The 25,065-nt window shown below is 35.1% G+C and overlaps 1 protein-coding gene across 1 annotated transcript in view; it reads left to right on the forward strand.

The window, feature by feature from the left end:
• Window positions 1-25,065, forward strand: part of UST (uronyl 2-sulfotransferase) — a 402,158-nt gene that overhangs the window by 232,665 nt on the left and 144,428 nt on the right. The window contains exon 4 of the mRNA XM_044671645.1: window positions 15,669-15,748. Within this exon, the coding sequence (XP_044527580.1) occupies window positions 15,669-15,748 (80 nt within the window). The remainder of the gene's footprint in view (window positions 1-15,668; window positions 15,749-25,065) is intronic.

Raw genomic sequence — 25,065 nt, forward strand, 5'->3', positions numbered from 1 at the left:
CATTACTGCTGACCTTATAGGAATAGAAATAGTCTTTAGAGTTCACTTTGGAGAAAACTGCATTAGCAAAACAATATGGGTTATTCCCAGCCAAATCATAGACTTACACTGCACAGAATGCAAATTGTATAATAGCAAAGTTCATTATGACATCATTTCAGTCTGAGAATTCGATTTAATAGTCTTCAGGAAATAGAATTTGATGAGTCTGAAAATTTTTTCAAAAAATGGAAAGATTTGTTCCTAGAATTTGAACACCTGAGATAAAACCCTGCTTCTGATACTACCTTGCTTAGTTTTGCACTATTTACTTAACTTTCCTTGGCCTCAATTTCCTCATCTGTAAAATAATGAGATTTTACTGGAAAACCTATGAGGTTCCATCTAGCTCTAGATCTGGGATCCTGGGGAAAACATATGGAACTTTTTTTTCTCATAATAAAAATATAGAATTAATGTTAAAATATTATAAATAATAAAAAATAGAAGGATTGAGGTTTTCCTTTCAAAGTAATGCTGTTTTATAATAAAGGTGAAGTTACATAAAGCATATTATGGATTATTTCATTTTTATAAGTAGTGATTTAAGCTAAAGTGTCAATCATTAAGTACTTGACTTTTTTCTCTATATTCATGTAAGACATTTATCTTAAATTGAATTCACCTTTTATTGAATTATCTGAGGTATTATTGCATTAGAATTTAATTTTGTTTTGCAATAATTCAGCAATTGTTTAAGCTACAAAAATTATACATTATTAAAAAGGTAGAGAGTTTAGGATCTTTTAATAAATATTCAATGTGGAATTAGTTTTTCAATATTCAGAAAATTAGTTTATTTTTCATAATTGTCTCCAATGCTTGACATTGCCTATGAGATACGATAAAATAAAAAAAACTGTTAAAAACAAATTGATCAGTCATATATATCCATATCATAAAATGTTGGATTTTAAAACTTTAAAATTCACCTAGAAGCAGTGTGTTATAGGAGAAATGTGGGATTTTTTGGCAAATAACCTGGATTTGAACCCTAGCTCTGTTATTGACTATCTTTGGGACCTTAGATGAGTTTCTTTCTTACTTTGAGCCTTAGTTTCTTCATCTATAATAAAAGAGAATCGAACTAAATCATCTTTAAGATTACTTCCTTGAAATTCCCTAGTATTCCAGTCTAAGAACATTGACAATACAGAAATCCATTTTATCATATTCCTGATGCAAAGTTTCCCAATATTCTACCTCTCATCTGGAAGGCACTACTTCATCTTATGGTTACACTGGAGATTTTCTGAATTTCAACAACATGCCTTATCTGTACTTACTGAAATACCCATTTGGTTCCATGACTTTCTTCCTTGGAACATTGCTCTAGTATATCAGCCTTCTTCCATTGATGAGTTTTTCTGGGTTGTACATTTTGTGGAGGGGACCAGGTCATCCAAAACTTCACTCCTGATGATGAGATTGTAAACTTGCATGACTGGAACAAAGGTAGTTCCTGTAAGAAAAAAACAGAAAAGTTGAGAGAAATGATAGATTTCATAGGCAAATAATGAGTTATTTCAGACATATTGAGTTTGAGATACCATTGGATCATCCATGTGGAGATATCCAGCAGGTAATTGGCAAGACAGAGCATTAATTTAGTAAAGACAATAAGGCTGGAAATATAGATCTGGGAGTCATTTGAGTACAGATGATAATTGAACTTACTGAAAGAATAAGATTTTCAAGAGAGTGAATATTTATAGAGAGATGCAAAGAGACCTTGGGGGATATTCATAATTCATGGCAGGGAATTGTGATGATCCAGAAGAGGAAAATGAGACAACCAGTAAGATACACAGGAGAAAAACAAAGAGGAAATAGTTATGAAATCCCAGAGAAGAGAGTATATCAAAGAGGAGAGTCAATAATTATAAAAATAGTTGAGATTATTGGTAACTGTGGAGACATAGAGATAGAAGTTTAATGTCATGGTGCTGAGAAACAGATTTCAAGAAATTAATATATATAATTTATATAAATAAAAGATATACATATGCATAAAATATAATCTGATTTCTTTTGTTCAATTTCTCTTCTCATAATAGTTGTCTCTAATATTTTACTTCCCAATCACTGTATGTGTGTATTTGTGTGTATGTATATGTATGTATGTGTTTATTGGCTCTAGGAGATTTGAATCTGTCAACAGTTAGGAAGGAGTCAATGGATAGACATATAGAAGATGAGAGGTAAAAGGAATGGATGGTGGCAACATGGTTCTGAGAAGTAATCCATATATAATTTTTGTACAAATCTAACAAATGAATCAGGACCATTTCCATAGCTCATAGTTCATGGCTCTTCCATGTCTTTTCCAATGATATTGTCTCATCTTTAACTAAAAACTGCAGTTAAAATAATTTTCATAGCTTTTTACCCCAATCCAACAGAATGGCAGCATGTTCACAACATATATCAGTATGACTGAGAACTGTACCACTTCCAGTATCCTAAATTCCAAAGTTCTATTTTCTAAACTACATCCTACCTCCTCTTTATCTTCACTGTGACCTCTGTTCTTTCTTCTTATCTCCTTCATTTTAGCATCATATTCTTCCATTCCCAGTCTTGACTCCCATGCCTAATTACTTCAATGATTATCTTGCTCCCCCATCTTAAATTCCCTTAATACCCCAACCTCCTGCCATTTCTGAGCTCCCAATCCTTAACCAACATGGTCAAAAGAAAAAGGACACTGGATTTTTAACTAGAGGACTTCATTTCAAATCCTAACTTTGCCACTTACTAGCTGTGACTTTGGGCAAGTCACATAATCTCTCAGAGCCTCAATTTCCTCATTGGTAAAATGAGGGATTGAAGTAGAAAACCTTAAGGTCTCTCTGAGTTCTATATGTAGGGATACTATGAGCCTATGAACCCTGGATAATTCTAACTATTCAATTCTTCCTCTGCTTTTGGACAACTGTTTCACTGATGAAATCATGTTGATTTCATCTACTATAAATTTATAGTGCATAACTTTAGCTGAGTCTTCAATGTTTCTTGGCAACCCCAGATATCTATAAAAAAGTGATCATAATACTTATATTACCAACCTCACAGGGTTGCTACAAAGAAAACACTTTGTAAATTTTAGAGTGCTATAGAAATAAGAGCTCTTATTATTTTGATCCCTTACTTTTTTTGATCCTTTGGCTGCCTTTAAGAAAAAAAAAGGGCTTAATTGAAAGAATTTCAACAAACTTTTTAGGAGGCAATAACTAACAGCAAGAGAGAAAGAGAAAGTGGTAAAAATGAAAGTCAGGACATTTAAATCTTAATAGTTGAACTGATATGATACTATATTGTATATATCATGGTCCCCAATTAAGTGAACAATTAAGTGATCCCTTAGGTTGAGCAGTTTAATCTGGGGATGATTGATGGCTTAATTTAAAAAAATATTTTATATCATAGTCACCTATAAAAACATTGCATTTCTCCTATGGGCAGCAAGGTGGCACAGTGGATAGAGTGCCAGACTTGGAATCAGGAAGACCTGAGTTCAAATGAGAACTCAGACACTTATTTGCTGTGTGAACTTGGGCAAATCACTTAAACCTGTTTGTCTCAGTGTCCTCATCTATAAAATGATCTGGAGAAGGAAATGGCAAAGCACTACACGATCTTTTCCAAAAAAAAGTTCCAGTGGAGTCACAAACAGTTGGACATGACTGAAAAAATGACTATACAACAACAATCCATTTCCCCTATTAGATAACTGGCTTCAAGAAGGCAAGAGCCATATCTTATTTCATCTTTCTTAATTTTTAATTGGTAAATTTAAATTAATTTGTTTATTTTTAATTTTGTTACCTAAAATAACTTTATTAAAATATTTTATCTTATTTAATCATTATCTAGCACAGCACTCTGAGCATTTAATAAGTATTTCTTCTAAGGTGAAATATATGAAAGAAAGACTTCAATGCATTTCAGTGAAGCAATACAAAACTAGGAATAATGTGCTTCTTTCTTCAAGCAGCTTACAATCTGTATCTCCTATGTTTTCTTTTGAACTTTTGAGCTAATTCTTGTTGGGGGGCAAAGGATAGTGGAAGCCTCTTCCTATTTCTTCAAAATTTTTTCTGTCAACCATATCTGTTGAGATTCCATTGAACATACACATTGGTTTCTGTGAGCTCTTTTTTTCACTTTGGCCTGATATGTGTTCATCAAAGGCTCACCACCTTTTACTGTATGAACTACAGTTGGGCTAAGAATGCCAACAACTGAAAATATGTCTTCTCCTTTTTTAACCAGAACAAGAAATTTCCATCATTCCAAAACTTAGTTTGATTTTGTAGTTTACATTCTTGTAATTATTATCAACTTTTCAGATGGGTTTTGATTTTTTTATAAATAGTGTTTTCAATAATTATAATGGGATGGATTTGTTCAGTCCAAGGTTTCTTTCATTCTATTTTCCAAATTTATTACACTTACAGCTTTAGCTAAAAACTGGAAAGCCAAAAAGTCCTTACATCAAATGAACTATTCCTGGGTCTACTCAACTGGGTTTGGATATTCTGAAATTATATGGCCACTGGAGGTTCCAGGTCCTGATTCTTATTTCTATCTTTCAGTCCAAAATTTTACCTGAAATTACTAATGATGAGTTGAATGGTATTGAAGAATATCTAGTTTCAGTTCATATGCTAAAAGGACAATGTAATATATGATCCTCAAAAGACAAATAAAACAATTTTGGTGTAGACACCATGAGTAGGGGAAGAGAGCTTTCTGTTTCTTGTTTGATTCAGTTATTTATTGCACTGAATTTCTTATGACCAAGAAGATAAGCAGAAACATTCCATATTATCCATTTGGGAGGAAATTGGCATCCTTTCTAATCTTTAGCCAACAAGTATTTATTAAGTGCCTACATGCTGGGTACTATACTAGGTTCTAGTAATATAAAGAAAGGCAAAAAATAGTTTCTCTTCTCAAGGAGTTCGCAGTCTAATGAGTGGACAACATACAAACACCACTGTGTAAACATGATATAGATGTATATTATATGCATATACATACATATATATACCCATATATATGTATATGTACATATATATACACACACATATATTTTCAAAAATATACATATACAGTTATACAACCAATGAGTCAACAAAGGGAAGGCCCTAGCTTCAAAGAGAAATGGCAAAGGCTACTTGTAGAAGGTGGAATTTTTAGCTGGGGTATGAAACAAACTCAGGAAGAGAAGACAAAGAGAATTCTAGGAATGAGGAACAACCAGTGAAAATGGACAGTCCCAAGGCAGCTAAGTGGCTCAGTAGATAGAGCACCAAGCCTGGAGATGGGAGATCCTGGGTTCAAATCTAGCCTCAGACACTTCCCAGTTGTGACCCTAAGCAAGTCAATTAACCCCAGTTGCCTAGCCTTTACCATTCATCTGTCTTAGAATTGATACTAAGAGGTTAGCTAGGTTAGCACAATGGACAGAAAGGAAAAATACAGGACAATAGCTAGCAGAGATGGATAGATCAAGTAATTTCTTTCTTTCTTTGAGGATGGAGTAACCCAAGTGCGTTTTTGTAACCTGTAAGGAAACAAGCACTAGCCAGGGAGAGATTTAAGATTAGTGAAAGAGTGGGGATGATAGAAGAAGCAGTCACCTAGAGCTTATGGAATTAAATGGGATTACTTTTACCATGTAGAGTATTTGTCTTGGTTGAGAGAAAGGGCCACCTCTCTATTAAAAAAAATTTAAGGAAGAGAGTGGTGGAAGGTTTCTGAGTGATGTGAAATAAAGAGCAAAGGAGAAAAGGGAGTTTTTAATGAATAATCTCTTTTTTTCACTGAAAAATGATGCAAGACTCTCAGCTGAAAGAGTCAGAAGAGAGGAAACCAGGGGAGATTTGAGGAAGGATGAAAAATTTTGAAGAAAGATGCTCTGATGCTTTGGTAAATGGAATTGTGAATCCCTTAGGAGAGTATAAAAAGATAAAAGGGTCACAGTGAAATCATATGTAAGAGGGGGCACCTGGGTAGCTCAGTGGATTGAGAGCCAGCCCTAGAGATGGGTGGTCCTAGGTTCAAATGTGACCTCAGACACTTCCCAACTGTGTGACCCTGGGCAAGTCACTTGACCCCCATTGTCTCTACCCTTACCACTCTTCTGCCTTGGAGCCAATATACAGTATTGACTCCAAGACGGAAGGTAAGGGTTTAAAATAAACATTGTATGTAACAGTGAAAGATTATGTAATAAATGTATAGTAGATCCAGTCAACAGAATTTTAAAAAATTTTCTCCAGCTCAGTTCAGCAGCATATGAATAGGAAGAAAGGCAGCAGATGTTGAGAATTATCCAAGACTGAGCTTGGCAGGACAAGGGTAAGGAAGATATGGGGATTAAGAGCAGAGATTATTGCAGAGTTGATCTGCTTCACCTAGGGGCCAAGATGGGGAAGGAAGGAGATTAAGGAACAAAGGAAAGGAAGTAAATAACAAATTAACAAGTGCCTACTACGTGCCAGGTACTATGCTAAGCACTTTCAATTATCTCACTTGATCTTTACAATAACTCTGGGAGAAACATACTATTATTAGTTCTGTTTTATAGTTGAGGAAACTGAGAATAAATAACTTGCCTGAAGTCATATAGCTAGTAAATAACAGGCTCAAATTTTAACTCTAATCTTCCTGATTCTAGACTCTATACTTTATTTACCGTACAAACTAGCTGCAAAGGGAATGGCCTGGTCAAGAATTATGAGGTAGAGGGATTGGTGGTTATGGTAGGACTGTAAGGCAGAGAGAAAGATAGGACGAGAAGAGCAGATTATGATCAGATAAGAGAATTTCAGAGTTCATGAACATGGAGTGATGCATTTGCAGATGATGGCAAGATCAAAGGTGTGGCATCTCTGTATACTGAGATAGGGTGGAGGAGGAAATGATGAGAAATGGGTAAATTGAAAAGGGAAGTTAGGATTGTTTGAGAGAATATCAGTTATCTATGTTGAAATCCCTTACTATGAGGTCAGAAATTGGAGAAGAGAGGAATATTTTGAACAAGGCACTGAACTTACCGAACAAGAAAAGAGAGTTCTGGAGGTCATGAAGAAACATCTGCCAGCACCTTGATTGAGTGATAAATATGCCTTGAATGAATTTCAAAGGAGGAAAGATGACTGAGGTAGTAGAGGTATGGAAGAAGCAATGGGGAACAAGAAATATTCTGACTCACACACTCTAACCAGTGAGTCAGAGTATATGAATGAAAAGTGCAACAACTGCTAGAAAGGGTAACCAGGAAAGCCAACTGTCCAGGAGTGCAAGATAGAAGAAATGAGAAAAAAAAAGTTTTAGAAGGAATGAGAAAAGAAAAGTTTTAGTTTGCCATATGAATAGGCACTGCAGAGAGCAAGAAGAAGGAATGGAGATGTTGAGAATGGGTCTTTGAGAGGGTTGGGTTAAGTGTGATGAGAAAAAAAAGAGTAGATAGAAGGAGATGGAGAACTGGGTTTGTACCTTGACAACAGGAGTTTCAAAATCACTGGGAGGGGAGGGGATGGTGGGTCTTTTCCAGTGAGTGCTGTAATCTCATTATGTGGCTAAAGTATTTAAGCTTCAGCTTCAATATTTGACCATCCAGTGAATAGTCTGAATTAATTTAATTATTGACTTATTTGATCTCTTTGCTGTCCAAAGGACTATCTCACATCTTTTCCAGCACCACAATTCAAAAGTATTATTTCTGTAGCACTCAGCTTTCCTTATAGTCCAACTCTCACAGTTATACATTACTATTGGAAAGACCATAGCTTTGACTATATGAACCTCTGTTGGCAAGATGATGTTTCTCTATTGATGTCCAGATTTGCCAAAGCTTTACTTCTATGAAGTAAGCAACATATAACAGGGCTCAACATTTGATAAAACACAGCATGAAAAGGAAAGATTTTTTTTTTACTTTTTTCCTATGGTTAAATGATTCTTGTTGTCTCCCTTCTCTCTTCCCTCCTGCCTCCCAGAGTTGACAAGCAATTCCACTGGGTTATACATATACCATCACTCAAAACTTATTTCCATATTATTTATTTTTCTAATAGAGTAATCTTTTAAAACCAAAACCTCAAAACATATACTCATATAAACAAGTGATAAATCATATGTTTTCTTCTGGATTTCTACCCACAAAGTTCTTTCTTTAGATAAGGGGATTTGTTAGGATGTATAGAGAATCGGCAGGATGTAATGTGGGACTGAAACTAGGGTAGTAGCTGGTTGGAATAGAGGATAGGCACTGTGAATAGGGTTTGTGAGTCCCTAAGGCAATATAGTGGATGAGGAAGGTACAATGATGAAGGTTGGTAATTGAGGTGGTAGGAGAAATAAGGGAATGTCTAAGTTTAGGGAGTATAACACTGAGGTACCAAGGGTTGCAAGGGAGAGGATGAGTTAAACTAAGGCAGGCAACAGCAGCAGGGAAACACAGACTGGATACTCAGGTTAGAGACAAAACACTGAAGGGAAATAGACTGAGCCCTTCAAGCAAAGGACACTTTACAGAGCCAGGTTAGAGCCAGCACTACAATATGGATAGCGTTCTTTCTCATAAGTCCCTCAGAATGGTCCTGGATTACTATCAGTAGCAAATTCAATTACATTTTATCATCCCACAATGGTTCAGTTATTGTGTACAATGTTCTCCTGGTTCTGCTCATTTCACTCAGTATCAGTTCATGGAGGTCTTTCCAGTTCTTATAGAAATCAGGCAGTTCATCGTTCCTTATAGCACAATAGCACTCCATCATCATCTTATGCCACAATATGTTCAGCCATTCCCCAATTGAGAGACATCTCTTCATTTTCCAGTTTTTTTGCCACAACAAAAAACAGTTATAAATATTTTTGTACAAACATTTTTTTTAAATCTCTTTGAGATACAAACCCAGAAGTGGTATTGTTGGATCAAAGGACATACATTCTTTTAAGCCCCTTTGAGCATAATTCCAAATTGCCTTCCAAATTGGTTTTTAATTCCAGAATCAATTCATAACTGCACCAGCAATGCATTAGTGAGGGAAAGAATTTCATAGTGGTTCCTCAACCTTATATTCCAAAATTTGCTTATAATTATTAGAGGGCCTCTCCCTCCCTCTCATGAATCATCAAATGCAAAACACCTATTTGAAGGCAAGCAGAATGGTTAAAGGCATCCAAATCACCTTGCAAAAGGACTAGGTTAGAAAAGAAAAGACTTTTGAGGAACACACCAGTGGCTATCAAGGATTAAGGACTGTCACAAAGAAAAGGGATTAGATTTGTATTTGGCTTCAGAAAGGAAAAATGACATACTGATTTAAAAATGTTTACAATGTTTGTGTGTTAGGGTAAGTCACTTAAATCTCAGTTTTCTAATGGGTAAAATGAGTGGGTTGAACTGGATAGCCTCTGAAGTTACTGTCAGCTCTAAATCTATAATTCTATGATGAAAAAAATGCTGCTAATAAAACATAAAAAAGACTTACTGTTCTAATGAAAAATGAATTGTACCTATGAGACTTTATAGTTAGCTCAGCTGATTGGTTTTCTATGCTAATGAAATGCCAGATTCCATTCTTATGAGCCAATTTGTTTTATTAATAATGATGATATTCATAATAACTCAAATTCATATATGCTTTAAGGTTTACAAAGCATTTTGCTCACAACAGTCCTGAGTGACAGGCATTTTTCTCTTCTATTTGCATGGTGACAGTCAATAGAGAGTCATTCAAATCCTTGATCAAAAACAACTAGGTAAGAGAGTATGAATAATAAGTATAAACTATTATATACTAAAACATCCTAAAATATACCTTTTTTCTGGTAGCAAGTAGAGTATTAGGACCTCAGGAACAGTGGGTATAAAGGCATATTTAGGCTTGAGATCTGCACCATTTTAAATCTAAGAGGGAACTTGGAGACAATCTATTCCAATGCCTATATATGAATAATTGTAGTCCAAATAAGCTAATGACTTGTCTGTGGTCACTCAGTTAGTCACTCTCATTTTAAATATAGGACTCTTGCAAAATAGAATGGGATGCATTGGGAGGAAATGGGTTCCTCTTCCCCGGAGATGCTCAAGTACTATATAGAGATGCATTGGGAGGAAGTGGGTTCCTCTTCCTTAGAGATGCTCAAGTACCGTATAGATGTTGTAGAGGAGATGGGTGTTCAAGCATGTACTAGATGGTTTTGAGGTCTCTTCCAATTCTAAGGTTCTTTGCTTCTGTGATCGGTAGTTTGAATGGAAAGAAAGATGGAAAAAGTAACAAGGCATGAAAGAATGAAATTTTTATTTCCTCTGATCATAACTGTGAAAGTGATTTCCCTTGAAGACTGAAAGTTTATTGCATTCTGAAAAGAAAGCATCATCACTGAGGCTTTGCCCATTTCACTGCGCCACCTAGTGGCTCGTTCTTGCTAACTACAGGTGGGTCTTTTTGCAGTGATTGCTGCAGAACTGGGAAGGAAGTGAAAAATAATGGTTTTGCTTTCCTGGGACCTGAGTTCTGCCCATATTGGATAGGAATAGAACTCTCCTATCTAAGTGATATTATACATTTACAAAGCACTCCATCAGATGCTCTATTTCCATATTATTTTTCAATAATGGTGTTTTCCAACCCAATTTCACAAATGAGGACTAGGAAAGTTAGTTTAGGTTGGACCCCATAAATATCAACTGACAGAGCCAGGACTCAAATGCAGGTCTTCTGAGTCCAAATTCTGTATCTACCCTTACTCTTAACTTCTTCAAGTTAACGAATCAACTTTGAAGTCCCTTAGAAATTGTTCTTTATTTTTTTTTTACTTTTTATTTTTAATTCTTTTTTATTTTAAATTTAATTTTTTTAAATTTTAAAAATATAATTTTAAAATATACCTTTCCTTTCATCTAAACTGCTTTGCAGAATTACAGGGTACCTAGTTACATGTATATGGGACAAGAATTCAGACTAGAGTAGAACAGTTTTCATTATTGCTGGGAGTAGTCCCAAAATGATCCTCCCTGGGAAATGCTGTAGGGGCCAAAGAACATTCCAAAGGATAGTTGGGCTAAGGCAGCTACTGAGTCATGAGACTGAAGGTAAAGGTGTGGAATGCATAATGAGAATTCATATTCATGTCATTTTTTTCTTTTCATTATAAAATTTTATTCATTTTTAGCGCTTTTTTCTTTCCCATTTTCCAGATCAATTTCAGATGTTCCTTCAACTAAATTACATCATTCTTTATCTTTCACAGGGTGACCAGAAGTTTCTTTATATTTTCTATGAAACATCTTGTTGTCCTGATGAGGTTTTAACTGAGAATTTTTTCTCTGTTTCTATTTATTTCCTCTTTTGTTTTTTAACAATATCATATCTGTTTAAATATATTGTAAACTACCTGGGAGGCAGTGTGATTAGGGAGATGTCCTTAGAACCAGAAAGATTTGCATTCAAGTGACATCTACTAGCTGTGTAACTCTTAACAAATCATTTAATCTCTCAGTGTTCTAGGAAACTCTAGAAGCAGAGAAGGTGCCATCTTTCAGTGATCAAGGGAATTTCCTCATTAGGAAGTTCCCTATATCAAAGACATTACTAGGTCAATTCCTATTTAACCTTGATCTCTCCTTTTCAGCTTCCCTTTTTCTGTGTTGTCTTCCCCAATTAGGTAGTAAACTCCTTTCTTTTTTTTGTATTTGCATTCCTGCTGCTTTGCACAGTTCCAGGCATATAGTAGGTACTTAATAAATGTTTGTTGACTATTTCTAATAAGAGTCAAATATAGATAATATATTATGTATATAATGATTTTTGCTTTATCATATGTATTAATTATAACTTCTATTTTCTTTCTATTGCAAACTCTAATTCTTTCAGTATATAAAAGGTTTGAAATTAAGTTCTTCAAGTGTTGGCTTTTTGAAAATTTTGTGTTTTATTAATTAGCAACTAAAACCAAAACTATTTACTTGTATATGGAAGTGGTAAAAACTGTACTTTCCTGGAAAATATTAAAAGCAAGATGATAGTTCCTTTATGAAGCCAGAGACAATGGATATCTTTTGTTGTACCAGCAAAATTACAAAAAAGAATTTAGGTTGTTATTTAGGAAATTCAAGTTCCGAGTGACTACCATGGACACAATTATCAATGTATTTCAGGGAAAAGAGTTTTGGGGGTTATTTTTTTATAAAGCCTTAAATTATGTGGTTAATGATTTCATTTCTCTAACTTTCACCTGAGCTAATGGTGTGTGACAACCCCAATTTATATTGATGGTAATGATTTTGTAGACTTGACAAGTTATTTTACACATATTAGTTCATTTGATCTTTACAACGATGTTTTAAGATGAGAAGGTCAGGCATTATGTTCCTTATTTTTATAGAAAAAAGAACTGAACCCCCAAAATAGTAAGTCAGAGGTAGAATTCTAATTTTAGTCTTTTAATTACAAGTCCCATGGTCCAAACTATAGCTAGAATACATAATAGGTAAGAATACTAGACCTGGAACCTAAGAAGACTGAGTTCAAATCCTGTATAATGGCTAAGAAATGGAAAAACTGTTCATTCTCTCTCTGGTTTTCATTTTCCAAGTACAAGTCACATTTTAAACTAGAATTTAAAAAAACTATTTTAATTGAGTAATTAATAAATCTAGGGGGAGAGAATTGTGGGTAATATATAAAGATATTGGGATAGGATGAAAGGTAGTTTCTTTGAAAGATTCCACCATTACTGAGGTTACCATCAGTAGGAGAAAGTCAGGCTAAAAGTAGCTGGAACCAGGGGGGGGGGGGGATTGGGGGAAGCAGCTTAGGTGAGTGACATTTGGAGTTCATATAGATTGGAGAGCCTGAAACAGAGAACTTGAAGGAAAACTAAATGGTATTCAGAATATGATGCACTAAACTCTATGCATGGCCATTTTCAATTCAATCAGCACCATAAAGATGTTATTATTTAATGGCGCAATACTAAAGTGCATTTGATGTGTCAAAATCAAAATACATGATACCTAAAATTCTTTCATTCTTCTGAAATACAGCAATAAAAATGGGCATTAGAAATTGTTCTCTCCTTTGTACTCAATTTAGAGCGTCAGCTGGTGAGAGCTGTACATTGCCAACTTGAATCCATTTCTCTTTGGAAGAAGACAGCTTTATGAACATTATGACACTATTCTAGAAACCCAACCACTACTGTTCTTCCAACAAGCTTAGCACTGTGACATTTGTTTGGAGAAGATAGTAAATGATGTTGAAAACTATCAAAGAAACCATTTTTCTTTTGTGGTTATTTTTTTTCTTTTCAGTTCAGTCTACTACAGGCATATAGCAACTTTATTCTGACTCTTCTGATGTCACCTGCATCTGAAACTCAGATATCATAACTTGTATTTGCTGATGGAAATCTTTCTAATATTTGATTAATAATAATTTAGAAACTATTAGAGGCCCTTGGAATAAGTTTCCACACATATATCCCAGTACAAAAAAGAACTATTTTTCTGTGTTGAAATTCTTAAAGATAAATTATATTTAACATACTTCCAAAAGACAGCATGGCATAGTGAATGGAATCAGGAAAAATGGGTTCAAATTCAGCTGCTGACATGTACTGACTGTGTCAAAGACTATTCCTCAAAATATGAAATAAAAGCCAAATTCCTATTAAATAATGAAATAAATGTCATCATTAGAAATAGGTGAAATATAATCCTTAGAAAAAGATCTTTATTTTCAACATCTAGAAACAACCACTTAAGACTCTAAGATATAGAACAGTTAGGAATATGCATTTGTAGGAATAACCTCACCTGGAATTGCCTGTCACAGTGAAATTAAATGTCAGGATCCAAAGCCACAAACAAATCATACTTCCAGATTACCAGTTTTGTCAGTATTCCATCAATGCCCAAGAATAACAAAAACAAAACTAAAGCTTTAAGAGCATAAAAAAGTTGAAGGATATAGGAGACATGAATAATAAGGCAGACAATAATTTGGGTTGCTCTCTGTGATTCCCTAGCTTTTGCCCAGATGAGAAAATGAGTCTGTCTATAGCATACTGCAAGCTTTGGAAGGCACATCACTAATGTTTTATTGATGAAAATTCAGTGTGATTTACACTTGTGACAAGGAACTGATCAGGAGCTGCTTTTTATGGTTTTAACCAACAGGGTTGAGAGGGCTGAGCATATATATCTTGACTCTTTCTGTTTGCCACATGTTCTTGTCCCTTCCTAAGGGCAAATGATACTAGGAGGTCCTGGCTGGTCCCCCGTTATAAATATTTACCCAATTTTCTCCCACAAAATGACTAATATGGAAATTTGATTGCACATGAAAAATCTAGAACAGATTGTTTAGTGTCTCAGAAGTGGGGTCTGAGAGGGGGAGAAGGAGAGATTTTGAAACTCATAATTAAAAAAATAAATGTACATATACTCAAACAGCCATTATAATCCATATATATATATACATATGTATATATGTATATATGTAAGAGCTCAGTCAGTACAGTGACATTTTAATTAGAGGACCTATAAGTAGCTACTACTTTAAAACTGTTAAATGAAATGATTAAGGAAGACTGATAATGTCTGAGAGCTACTTCACATTTTTATGTATATTTTCTTATCATTTCTTTATGAAATTGTGGTGCCCTAAATTGTAAGGTCTTATTAAACACTGAATATATGTATTCTAATTTATTGCTCTTCAAATGTCACAAAGATAAATTTCTTTTTCTTTTTTTTAAAAAATATCTAGTTTGTATGTTTTTGAAGAGGTCAGTTAGAAAATATAAGGCAAGAAGTCATATAAGTCATAATAAGAAGCCAGGAAGTCAAAGAATAAAAAGAATGCCTGGAATTTTTTACAGATTTCACTTAACACTTTCTGAACCCTGACATGTTCCAGAAGACTGTAAAAGTTAGAGATTTACACTCTCATGAAATACCTTTCCACTTTGTTATTTGCTGTTATGAAGAATAAAGTTTAAATGACTCAGTGGCCACCCACGAAGATCAGTGTGATTTATAATTTAGAGCAGACCAGATAAGACATGGCCTGGTTAACCTCAAGAGGTTTAGGAATTTGTATGAACTTCATAAAATATTTTCTCTATAAATGGTTATAGCCTAAATAGAAAATCACAAAGAATCACATCGTTTTATTTGCATGTTTGAAAAATCCACAGATAATTGTCTTCAAATGTTCTTACAAATCTCAATAACTTATCTTTATAGTAGAATAAAATCATGATTAACATCTTGTCTACATTTAGGTTTAACAGGGAGATGGAGATTCTGTCTTCACTTACATTTCAGTCCAACATGTTTATTAGCTCATTCCAATCAATTAATCTGTCAAATTGTTTGCATGGTAGCAGTTGACTGAATTAGACACAGGATCATAAACTCATGGGATAATATGCTAAATACTGTAGCAAGCCTACTTTTGAATTTCCTAATGTTCCTTAAGATGTAAATCTGCTGATATGGTCCAAGAGTGTTCATAAAAGGTGCCAAGCAAATAACACCCATTGGTTGAGTTAATTTGATTCTATTTACTACCCTTTTTCTTTTTTTTCTTTTTTAGATGGAATTGATTAAAAATATAAGTACTGCAGAACAGCCCTATTTATTCACTCGGCATGTTCATTTTCTCAACTTCTCTAGGTAAGATATTTCCCAGTTTGGGAGTTCTTTTATTCCTTTTCTGGCATGCCCAGGACTATAGCTTATGATCAATTGTTTTAAAATCAATTCTTTGCTCTCAAAGTGATTCTGTTTCACTTTAAAAGATAATTCTCAGTAACAAACAATTCAATATGATACTAGAACAAATAATAAAGAGATCTGAGATCAATAAGAATTGATGTTTTAAGATGAATGTTTTGACAATGTATTTGTATTTTGTAGTTTTCCACAATTTTGCAGAAAGTATCCTTAATCTAGAATCCAAGGATCTGGGTTCAAATCCAACCTCTCCCATTTAACTACCAGCATAATCTTGGCTTTAATTTGGGGGTGGGGCATAGTTTCTTCATCTGTTAAGTGATAAAGTTGTATTAGGTTTTCTCTAAGACTCTTTTCATCTATCAATTTTGATGTTAAGATCCTGAACAACTAGGTGATACAGTGGATAGAGCCCTGGGCCTGGAGTCAGGAAGACTCATCTTTCTGAGTTCAAATCTGGTCTCAGACACATGCAAGATGAGTGATGCTGGACAAGTCACTTAAACCTGTTTAACCTCAGTTTCTTTATCTCAAAAATGAGCTGGAGAAGGAAATGGCAAACCACTCCAGTATCTTTGCCAAGAAAACCCCAAGTGAAGTCTTGAAGAGTCAGACACAACTGAAATAAATGAACAACAAAGATCCTAGGACACCATAAACACGACCCTAAGAATAATTTGGCAATGGAGCAATATTGGCTCAAAAGTTGTACAGAGAACATTTCATCTGCTGACAAAAAGACTTCAGGTGGTTAGTTTCAGTAACCATGGCAGCAGAAATCTCCCTCCTTTTCCTGATCCAGTCAAAGTAAAATAAGAGAAAAGAAGGAAGGATCCTGCAGTGATTTTATTTAAAAAACCTGGCCAGCAGTTGGATTTTTAAAATACCTATTAAAAATATTTTCATTGTCTTCTAAAAGAGTCATGTTACTCAATAACCTTTTTCTTTCATAGCAGAAATATGAAGGTGTTTTCTAATTCGTAGTTTCCACTTCAGGTAAAATATAAGGATAAGACTTATGTTGCAGAACAAATAGGAATTTTGGTTTGGTTTGGATTGTTTTTTCTTGTTTTTTTTTTGTTTGTTTTGCTTTGTTTGCAGTACGAGTGAGTCAAAAGTAAAAAAAAAATCAGTTTTTATAAACAATTTTTAATTATTTTTCTTTTTAAAACATTTTACCTTTTCATACCCATTCGTAATTTATGTATGTTTAATTATAATTGGACACCCTGAATCTCCAACTTCCTAAAGATATTCAACTTTGGGAGCTTTCTGAGCCTTGGATTTCTCATTCATAAAATGAGTAGATTGGAGGAAATGATGCTTATGGTTCCTATGATCCCTTTCCCGTTTCAAATCCAACGAGTCTATGTTTTTGGTGCTGGGATATAGTAAAACAGGACCAAGAGTCAAGAAGTAATTCTGATGATAAATATTTGTCAGACTCTTGTTACATTAGCATGTCCAAGTTTTAATCATCAGATTTTAAAAGTTTTAAGAAACTTTAAAATTCTTTATTTTTTTAGTTACATGTAGACACAGTTTTTGACAGTGGTTTTTTGACATTTTAGGACTCAGATTTTCTCTTACTCCTTTCTCCTTCTCACTTCCCCAAGGCAGTAAATAGTCTGGTGTAGATTGTACCAGTGCTTTCATGATCATCAGATTTTTAAAAGAATGCACAGAAATAGGAGAGGGTCCAGACCAAGCAATAGAAATCCAGAGAATGAAAAACAGATATTCTGAGGAAGAATTAGAGGAATTATGAAATTTAGCCTGAAGAAGACAAGGTATGAGATAGCTTAATAAAGTGATCTCTACTTTACAAAAATTTCCAACAAATGAAAATCATATTTTAAAGGATTATAAAGAAGGAAGTGATAAAGAAGGATTATGAAATATTGGTTTTTAAGAAAAGTTACTGTAACTGGCTTCCTCTAAGTATCAGTTATCCCTTAGTTTCTATGAGGATTTTTAAAGTTCATTAAATTTTTGTCCAATGAATAAAGAACTTCCAGACATTTAGAGTTGATAGGACATAGAATAGGCCAGCTCATTGTAGTGAGCTGCTTGTTACATAGGTATTCAAGCAAAAACTAGAAGTAGTGATAGAGAGTTAGACCTGGAAACAGAAAATTAGAAAGACCTGAGTTCACATCCTACCCCAGATACTTCATAGTGGTACAATTTGGGGCAAATCACCTAGCCTCTGTTTGCTTTAATCTGTTGGAGAAAAAAAATGGAAAATCACTCCAGAATCTTTGCCAAGAAAACCTCATGGACAATATTGGCATTCTATAGTCCATAGTGTAATGAGTGAGACACTACTAGACAACAAAAAAAGTGGGCAAGACATTTAGCTTCTTTTAGCCTGAGTTTCCTCATCTGAAAATAGAGATAATTAATAATGGAACCTATCTCATAAGGTTATTGTGAAGATTAAATGAAATAACATTGCTTCATGAACCTAGAAGAAGCTATTGTTATTAATTAACCATTACCTGAGGATATTAGAGAGATAATTTATGAACCAAAGAGGAGATGGGTCCAATTCACCTCTAATGTCTTATCCAACTCTAAGATTCTGGTTTGGTAATTCAGATATAATGGAATAATAATACTCTAAAATTGTGTGATGCTTTAAAAAACACTTAAAACACTTTCACATAAAGCATCATATAATGTTTCTAAGAATTCAATCAGTCAGCACGTATTAATAAGTTTTTACTATGTGCCAGATTTGTTTCATGTCCTCAAAGAACTTACATTCTAATGGAAAAAACAAGACCACTAGTCTACATAGAAGTACTCTTTAAAAAAAAATTCCTGGAATAGACAGGATGTTAATCATTTGAGACTCAAAAGACTTTGCTTCCATTATGCTAGCCAGATATATACTAATCAATAGTGTAAAAAAAAAAACCAAACAAACAGAAAATTCAGTTGCAGTATTATAAGCACTATTAGTAATGTGAAAACAAGATTGGTCAAAGATTGTCTTCTTTTGAGTAATGATGACCTTTGGGAGGTAGGACAGGATTTGACTACTGGAGGAAATTTCTTTGACATCATGAGGCTTCTCAGTCCTACTATAGCTTTGGGTTTTTGCTACTTCTTTTTGCTGTGACATATATAAACAAAAAAGGGCTTCCTTCTCAAAGAAGAACAGAGATTCCCTAAGAATGATGCTTATGATGCTTTTCATTGGTTACCTTGGGACTTAAACCTTATTCTCATTGGAATCGGCTCAGAGAGGGAATAACAGCCAGACTCATTGTCTACTTTGGAGAGGGAATAGACATCCCCAAAAGGCTTGAACCCCAAATTCTCTCTACTTTTAAGCCTTTATTGTCATATTCTCTCTATAAGGTACAATTTTTTTGTTGTAATTGATGATGAATATATTGACAGCTTCTAAGTAGCTCTACTAAGCTAGATTATATACATATATCTATTTATATTTATATCTCTCTTTCTATCTATCGATCTATAAATATTTCTAATAATTATTTATGCTTCACAAGTGTGGCACCAAGATCCTACTGTCCTCCAACACCCATCCTTTTTTAATAGCAAGCCCAAGGTCTTGGACCACTGGTGATCCCTACTTTCCTCTTCATACTAGGTTTAACTACCCAAAGTAACCTTGTGGGAAAGGGCATGTAGACCTTTTCCTTTGTCTTGTTCTGCTCCCAGGAAGCAGCTAACAATCCTTGCTTAGTTTGTTTGTTTGCTTGTTTTTATGGTCTTATTACTAAACACTATAACCAAAATATAAGGGAGAAAGGGAAAATTTCCAAGTTAAAAGAATTCTCATCAATTAATCCTGTTCCTACATGCAAAATGTGCCAGAATCCAGGTATCTTCAATGCCCCTTCTCTTGCCTAACTGACACTTCTTCCTCTCAGTTTCTTCTCTGAGTATGTACAGCCCATTCCTATCAGAGCTGGATTTCTATCTAATAAATTCATTTTGGCCAGGTTATTATGTAGCTCGACTCTTCTGGGACCTCTTTCTTTGACTTTGAAAAAAAGAAGTATGTAAGGGAAAGCTGACCCTTTAGAAAGTGTAAAACTCACTATACCATCACCAATCCTCCTGGGATTTTTGCTTGCAAAGGATTCTAATTGTTTCCCATCATTCTTGACTCTGTGGCCATGAACTTGGAGAGATAATAAGACCTTGAATGAAGGAAATCCTTCCCAATCTAACTACCAAATCTACCCCCGTGTCCTACCCAATCTAACTCCCTGTGTCAAAACTTCCTGACCATCTGTATCTTGGTCTCTCTACTCCTCCAACTATCACCACCTTATATTCTCTTTCTCTTCTTAAATAGATTTATTCTCTCTATCTTCATATTCTGTCTGAAGCAAACCCTCTAGTTAGTTAGATTTTAAGAGGCCCTCCCATGAATCTGCATACTTTTCTTCCTGACCCAAATAGGTATGTGGGCCCCTTTCCTTTCTGGAGGCAGTTGGCCAGATATTTGGAGGCTAGGCTTCCATAATTTCTTCCTCTGAGCCTGACTTCTCTATATTGCTCCCAACACAAAATTTGTTAAAAAAAGTCTACTTCTGCTTGATTCTGACCTTTTGTACCTTTTTTTGAGGTATATCCTTGGTTCCCAGCTCATTAGCATAGTTTAGATAGCAGATGTACTTAGGGCCATTAAAGATTGGACACCTGTACTTGGCTTAGCCATAAGCATCAGTCACCTCTATATTATTATTGGTTCTTCTAAGTAATATTTCATGCCCCTCTCCTTCCTATTGGTTTATTAGAATCCTTGCTCAAAGTTGGGAAATGTGCTCATATATATCTCTCTCCCGACAGAGTCTGGCAATGTACATCAGAATTTCTCTGGCCTTTCCCTACAACCATCAGCTGTCACGAGATGTCATTTCTACTTCTTTCTCCTACAGAGGCAATTGCCCCCTAATTAGTCCATTTGCTTCAAATTCCTCTTTACTCCAAGTCATCATTCACATAGTAGCCAAAGTGATTTCCCTTAAAGCTCAGGTCTGACTATGTCATTCCCTACTAAATAAAATCCAATGTCTCCCTTTCCTCTTGTAAAATATAAACTCTTTTGTTTGACTTTTAAAGTCCTTCTCAACTAGACCCCAACCAAATTCTCTAGCCCTATTAAACATTACTCATCTTCCTGCATTCTGCAGTTCTGCCAAATTGGCTTTTTTACTGGTCTTCATGCTCCTAACTCTGTGTCTTTTCACTGACTATCTAAAAATATCTCTTCACCTCTACTTTTAGGAACCTTCATACTCTGCAGAAGCACCACCATGGGAAGATTTTCCTAAACTCCAAAATGCTACTGCCCTCCTTCCGTCAACTTGTTGTTCAGTCATTTTAGTTGTGTTTTCAACTCTTCATGACCCTGTTTTCTTCAGGCTTTCTTGGCGAAGATACTGGAGTGGTTTGCCATTTCCCTCTCCAACTCATTTTACATATGACGAAACTGAGGCAAACAAGGCATGACTCATCTGGGGTCACATAGCTAGTGTGAGACTGGACTTGAACTCAGGTGTCCTTGACTCCAGGTCCAGCATTCTATCTACCATACCACCCAAGTTCCCCAGTCTCCCTCACCTACTTTGCACATATTTTGTTTTTGTTAAATTCTTTTAGACATAGCAGGCAATGTGTTAAGCACTAAAGATAGGGGGAAACCCCAATGTCTGCTGTGCAGAATATACATTCTAATTGAGGATATACCATATAAATATCTAAGTTTGTATAAGACACATAGAGTAGATGAGAATTATCTGAAAGGGGAAGGTATGCACAATAAGGGGGCAACTGGGAAAGGTGTCCTACAGAGGGTAGGATCTGAATTGAGTCTTTAAGGAAGCCTTGTAGACAAAGGGGTCTTAGTAGGACAGCAGAGAACTCCAAGCATAAGGAACAGCCAGTCATTGAGATGAGAAATGAAATCATGGTCAAAAATTGCAAATAACCCAGTAGAGCTCTGATGAAGGAGGCTGGATCTCACTGGGATGACCACTGCCTGACAATCCTGGTGAGTGTCTTGATTAGGGAGAATACCCCTGACCAATTAGCCCTACAGCTGTTTATAAAACTCCTACTCCTTCCTAGAGAAGTGGAGAGGAGCCCATTGGGTGTGTTGCCTCCGGACCCACAATCAAGTCCCATTTTGCTTTCTATAGAGAAGGGCTGAGAACTAGTTTTTTCCCCAAAAATGACACTAATCAACATTTCCTCCATATCAGAAAAATTATAGTATTGGGGAGCAGGGAAGTGGCTAGGTAGAAGAGCAAATTGAATGCAGGGTCTCAGCTACTAGCTCTGTGCAACTCATTTCACCCTGTTTGCCTCAGCTTCTTCATCTGTAAAAATGAACTGGAGAAGGAAATGGCAAACCACTGCAGTGTCTTTGCCAAGAAAATTTCAAATAGGGTCATGAAGAGTTGAACAACTGAACAACAGCGAATGTGAAGAGGAGTAAGATGTAAGAAGGTAGGAAACAGGTTATAAAGAATTTTAAATTCCAGAAGACTTTATATTTGATCCTGAACATGATAGGGCTCTACCAGAGATCAATGAGCAATGGAGGGATGTGTATAGAATTTATAGAATTGCAGTTTAGAAATAAATTGCCTTGGCAGTTGAGTGGGTTGGAGGGCAGATTGGATTGACAGAAGAATGAAACAAAGAGCCAGTTAGAAGGCTTTTAGAAGAGTCCAGACAAGAGATGAAGCTCTAAACTAGAGTGATGACAGAGATAAGACTAAGGTAAAAATGACAAGATTTGTAAATGGATTGAATATGAGTGAGAATAGGGAGTCAAGGATGATACTCTCAGAGTGGGATGATTGGGTCAATGATCAAATCACTCCACCCCACTTAAAGTAACTGATAAGATATCTGTGCCAGGTAAGAATATTTACACTGGGTCAATCAATCAAAGGAATGAACAAAATCTCTTCACCTTTATTGAATTAAAGGCTTTGGACCAAGTGCTAGAAGTTATTGATAAAATTTGAAGTCCTTGAAAGCTATTGGATGAAATGTTGTGATATTCTACAAAATAATCTAGTAAATAATATATAATTTGTGATTCATTAATTTATCCTGTAAAGTATATGGACCCCTGAATCTGGGGTCCATATACTCCTACTTAGTTCATGGATAGAGTTCAAGCATCCTTGAAAATGAATGGGAAAATACATTTTCCCCTATATAATTAGTTCCCTTCATAATCCTAGGCATTTTATTTTATATATTTGAAAATATTATTCTATGGAGGGGTCCATAGACCTCAGAAGACAAGGGGTCCATAAAACACTCCCAAAAATGTTAAAAACCCTCGCTTTTAGAATTATCTTTCTGGATTTCCTTATCACTTTCTTTTCTTATGCTGTCTGATTAGCTCATCCTGCTCACTTTAACTTTACTAATAATTCTCACTAGTTATCCTTCACAAATCAATTCTCAATTTCTACCACCTGGGCCTCTGGAATATTTCAAGTAATAAAATATCAGATGTATAAATTATCTGCAATAACCAGAGTTACTGCTGAGGTTAGGTCCCAGAGCACAAATAACAAGAATAAATTGGGCATCAAATGAATATGGCTGTGTTTCTGGCTATATTCTGAAGCAAAAGAGAAACATGTATTTTTCTGTTATCCTTCAAATGATTTATTGTTGAATATAGTTCTAATATGACACAGAAACAGGAAAACCTTAGAGAGGAAAACAATATAATGTATGTCTGAGCCAGAATTGAGTCTTATGATGCATAAACTATAATGTTCTTCTACCTTCATTTCTCATTCCCTAGAAAACTCTTCATCCCTAGTGATCATGTCAGTCCTGGAATTCATACCTGCAAAATCCCTTCTGCTCCTATCTCTGATTGAATGGCTCTTCCTAGAACCTTCATTTACAGTGGGCCCCCAGGCAGCCATTTCTTCATTTCATATACAGGCTAGCAGCCCCACAAATGCATTTTCAGATTCAATTTATGTGCTGTCTGCCTCTATTAGAATATAAGCTCCTTGAGGGTTGAAACTATTTTTACTTGTATATCCAAACATTAATGAATGCTTGTTACCTGACTACCTCATCACTCATCCTGAAGTCTGAATTCTTACCTTAATAAATCAGAGTGCAGGAACTATAAATTGAGCCATCATGAATATTTCATTTCTATTAATGGACCCTAAGATAAGGTAGTATAGTATAGTAGAGAGAGCTGACTGAGTTAGAAAGAGCTGGGTTTCAGTCCCATCTCTAACACACACTGACTTTGTGACTCTGGGCAATTCTGAAAAAATAAATTGTTGGACAATTGGAAATATGCATTGGTAGAAAAAATTTCCTAATTGGGAGTGTTCAATACCAATGAAATCACAGGTCTAAAATAGGTAAATGGCTATAATAGAGCCAGTATGGTGTAGTAAGTACAGAGCTGAACTTGAAGTCAAGAAGACCTGAGTTCAAGTCCCATCGCTAACACCATGCTGACATTCTCAGTAAAGAAATCCCCTCTACCAATGCATATTGGTAGCCTAGTCTCCAGTTTGTTCTCATTTTAATAGTATGCTACAATATATTTTATGGTGAAGTATGTTTAAAATGAATGTTTAGCCATGCTCTATACACTCTACTCTTTAATGTGTAAATTTTCTTTACTTTCAAGTCTTAAAGCATTTGGCATCATATCAAGACTAATTCAATTATTTTTTCTAACTCTGGAATGTAGAAGTTATATCTTGAAAGTGAGTCTTTGGAAAGGCATCAAGTAAGTAAAATATGATGCATTCAACTCAATTATTCAGAAGCTAATTTTTATAATTCATTCTTCAAACTCCCATTTTTAGTTCCTCCTTATTATTTTTCTTTAGTTATTATGGTCTTTATTAGTACAATCAGCCAAAGGGAAAGGTCAGAAAGAATCAAATTGGTCAACTATAACTTGCTTTTGGGCTTCAGAAAGTGTGGATCGGAGATCAAAAGGGATAGCCAAACATAATTGGTTTACAAGATTATACAAAATCAAGGCTAGAAAGAGATCATCTATTCCAACCCTCCATCTCACAATTGAAACCCTTAGAGGTAAAGGTGGAATGAATAATCAAAGGTCATGTGAATAGACAGTAAATAAGGAAGTTAGGATTCCAACTCAGGTCTCCAGACTAAAACCAGGGAGTGATCTTTCTTTATATTTCCTCTCATATCTAGTGTACTTCTTGTTGTTCTCCACTGTCTGT

The sequence above is a fragment of the Gracilinanus agilis genome, chromosome 4 (assembly GCF_016433145.1).
Source record: "Gracilinanus agilis isolate LMUSP501 chromosome 4, AgileGrace, whole genome shotgun sequence".
NCBI lineage: Eukaryota > Metazoa > Chordata > Mammalia > Didelphimorphia > Didelphidae > Gracilinanus > Gracilinanus agilis.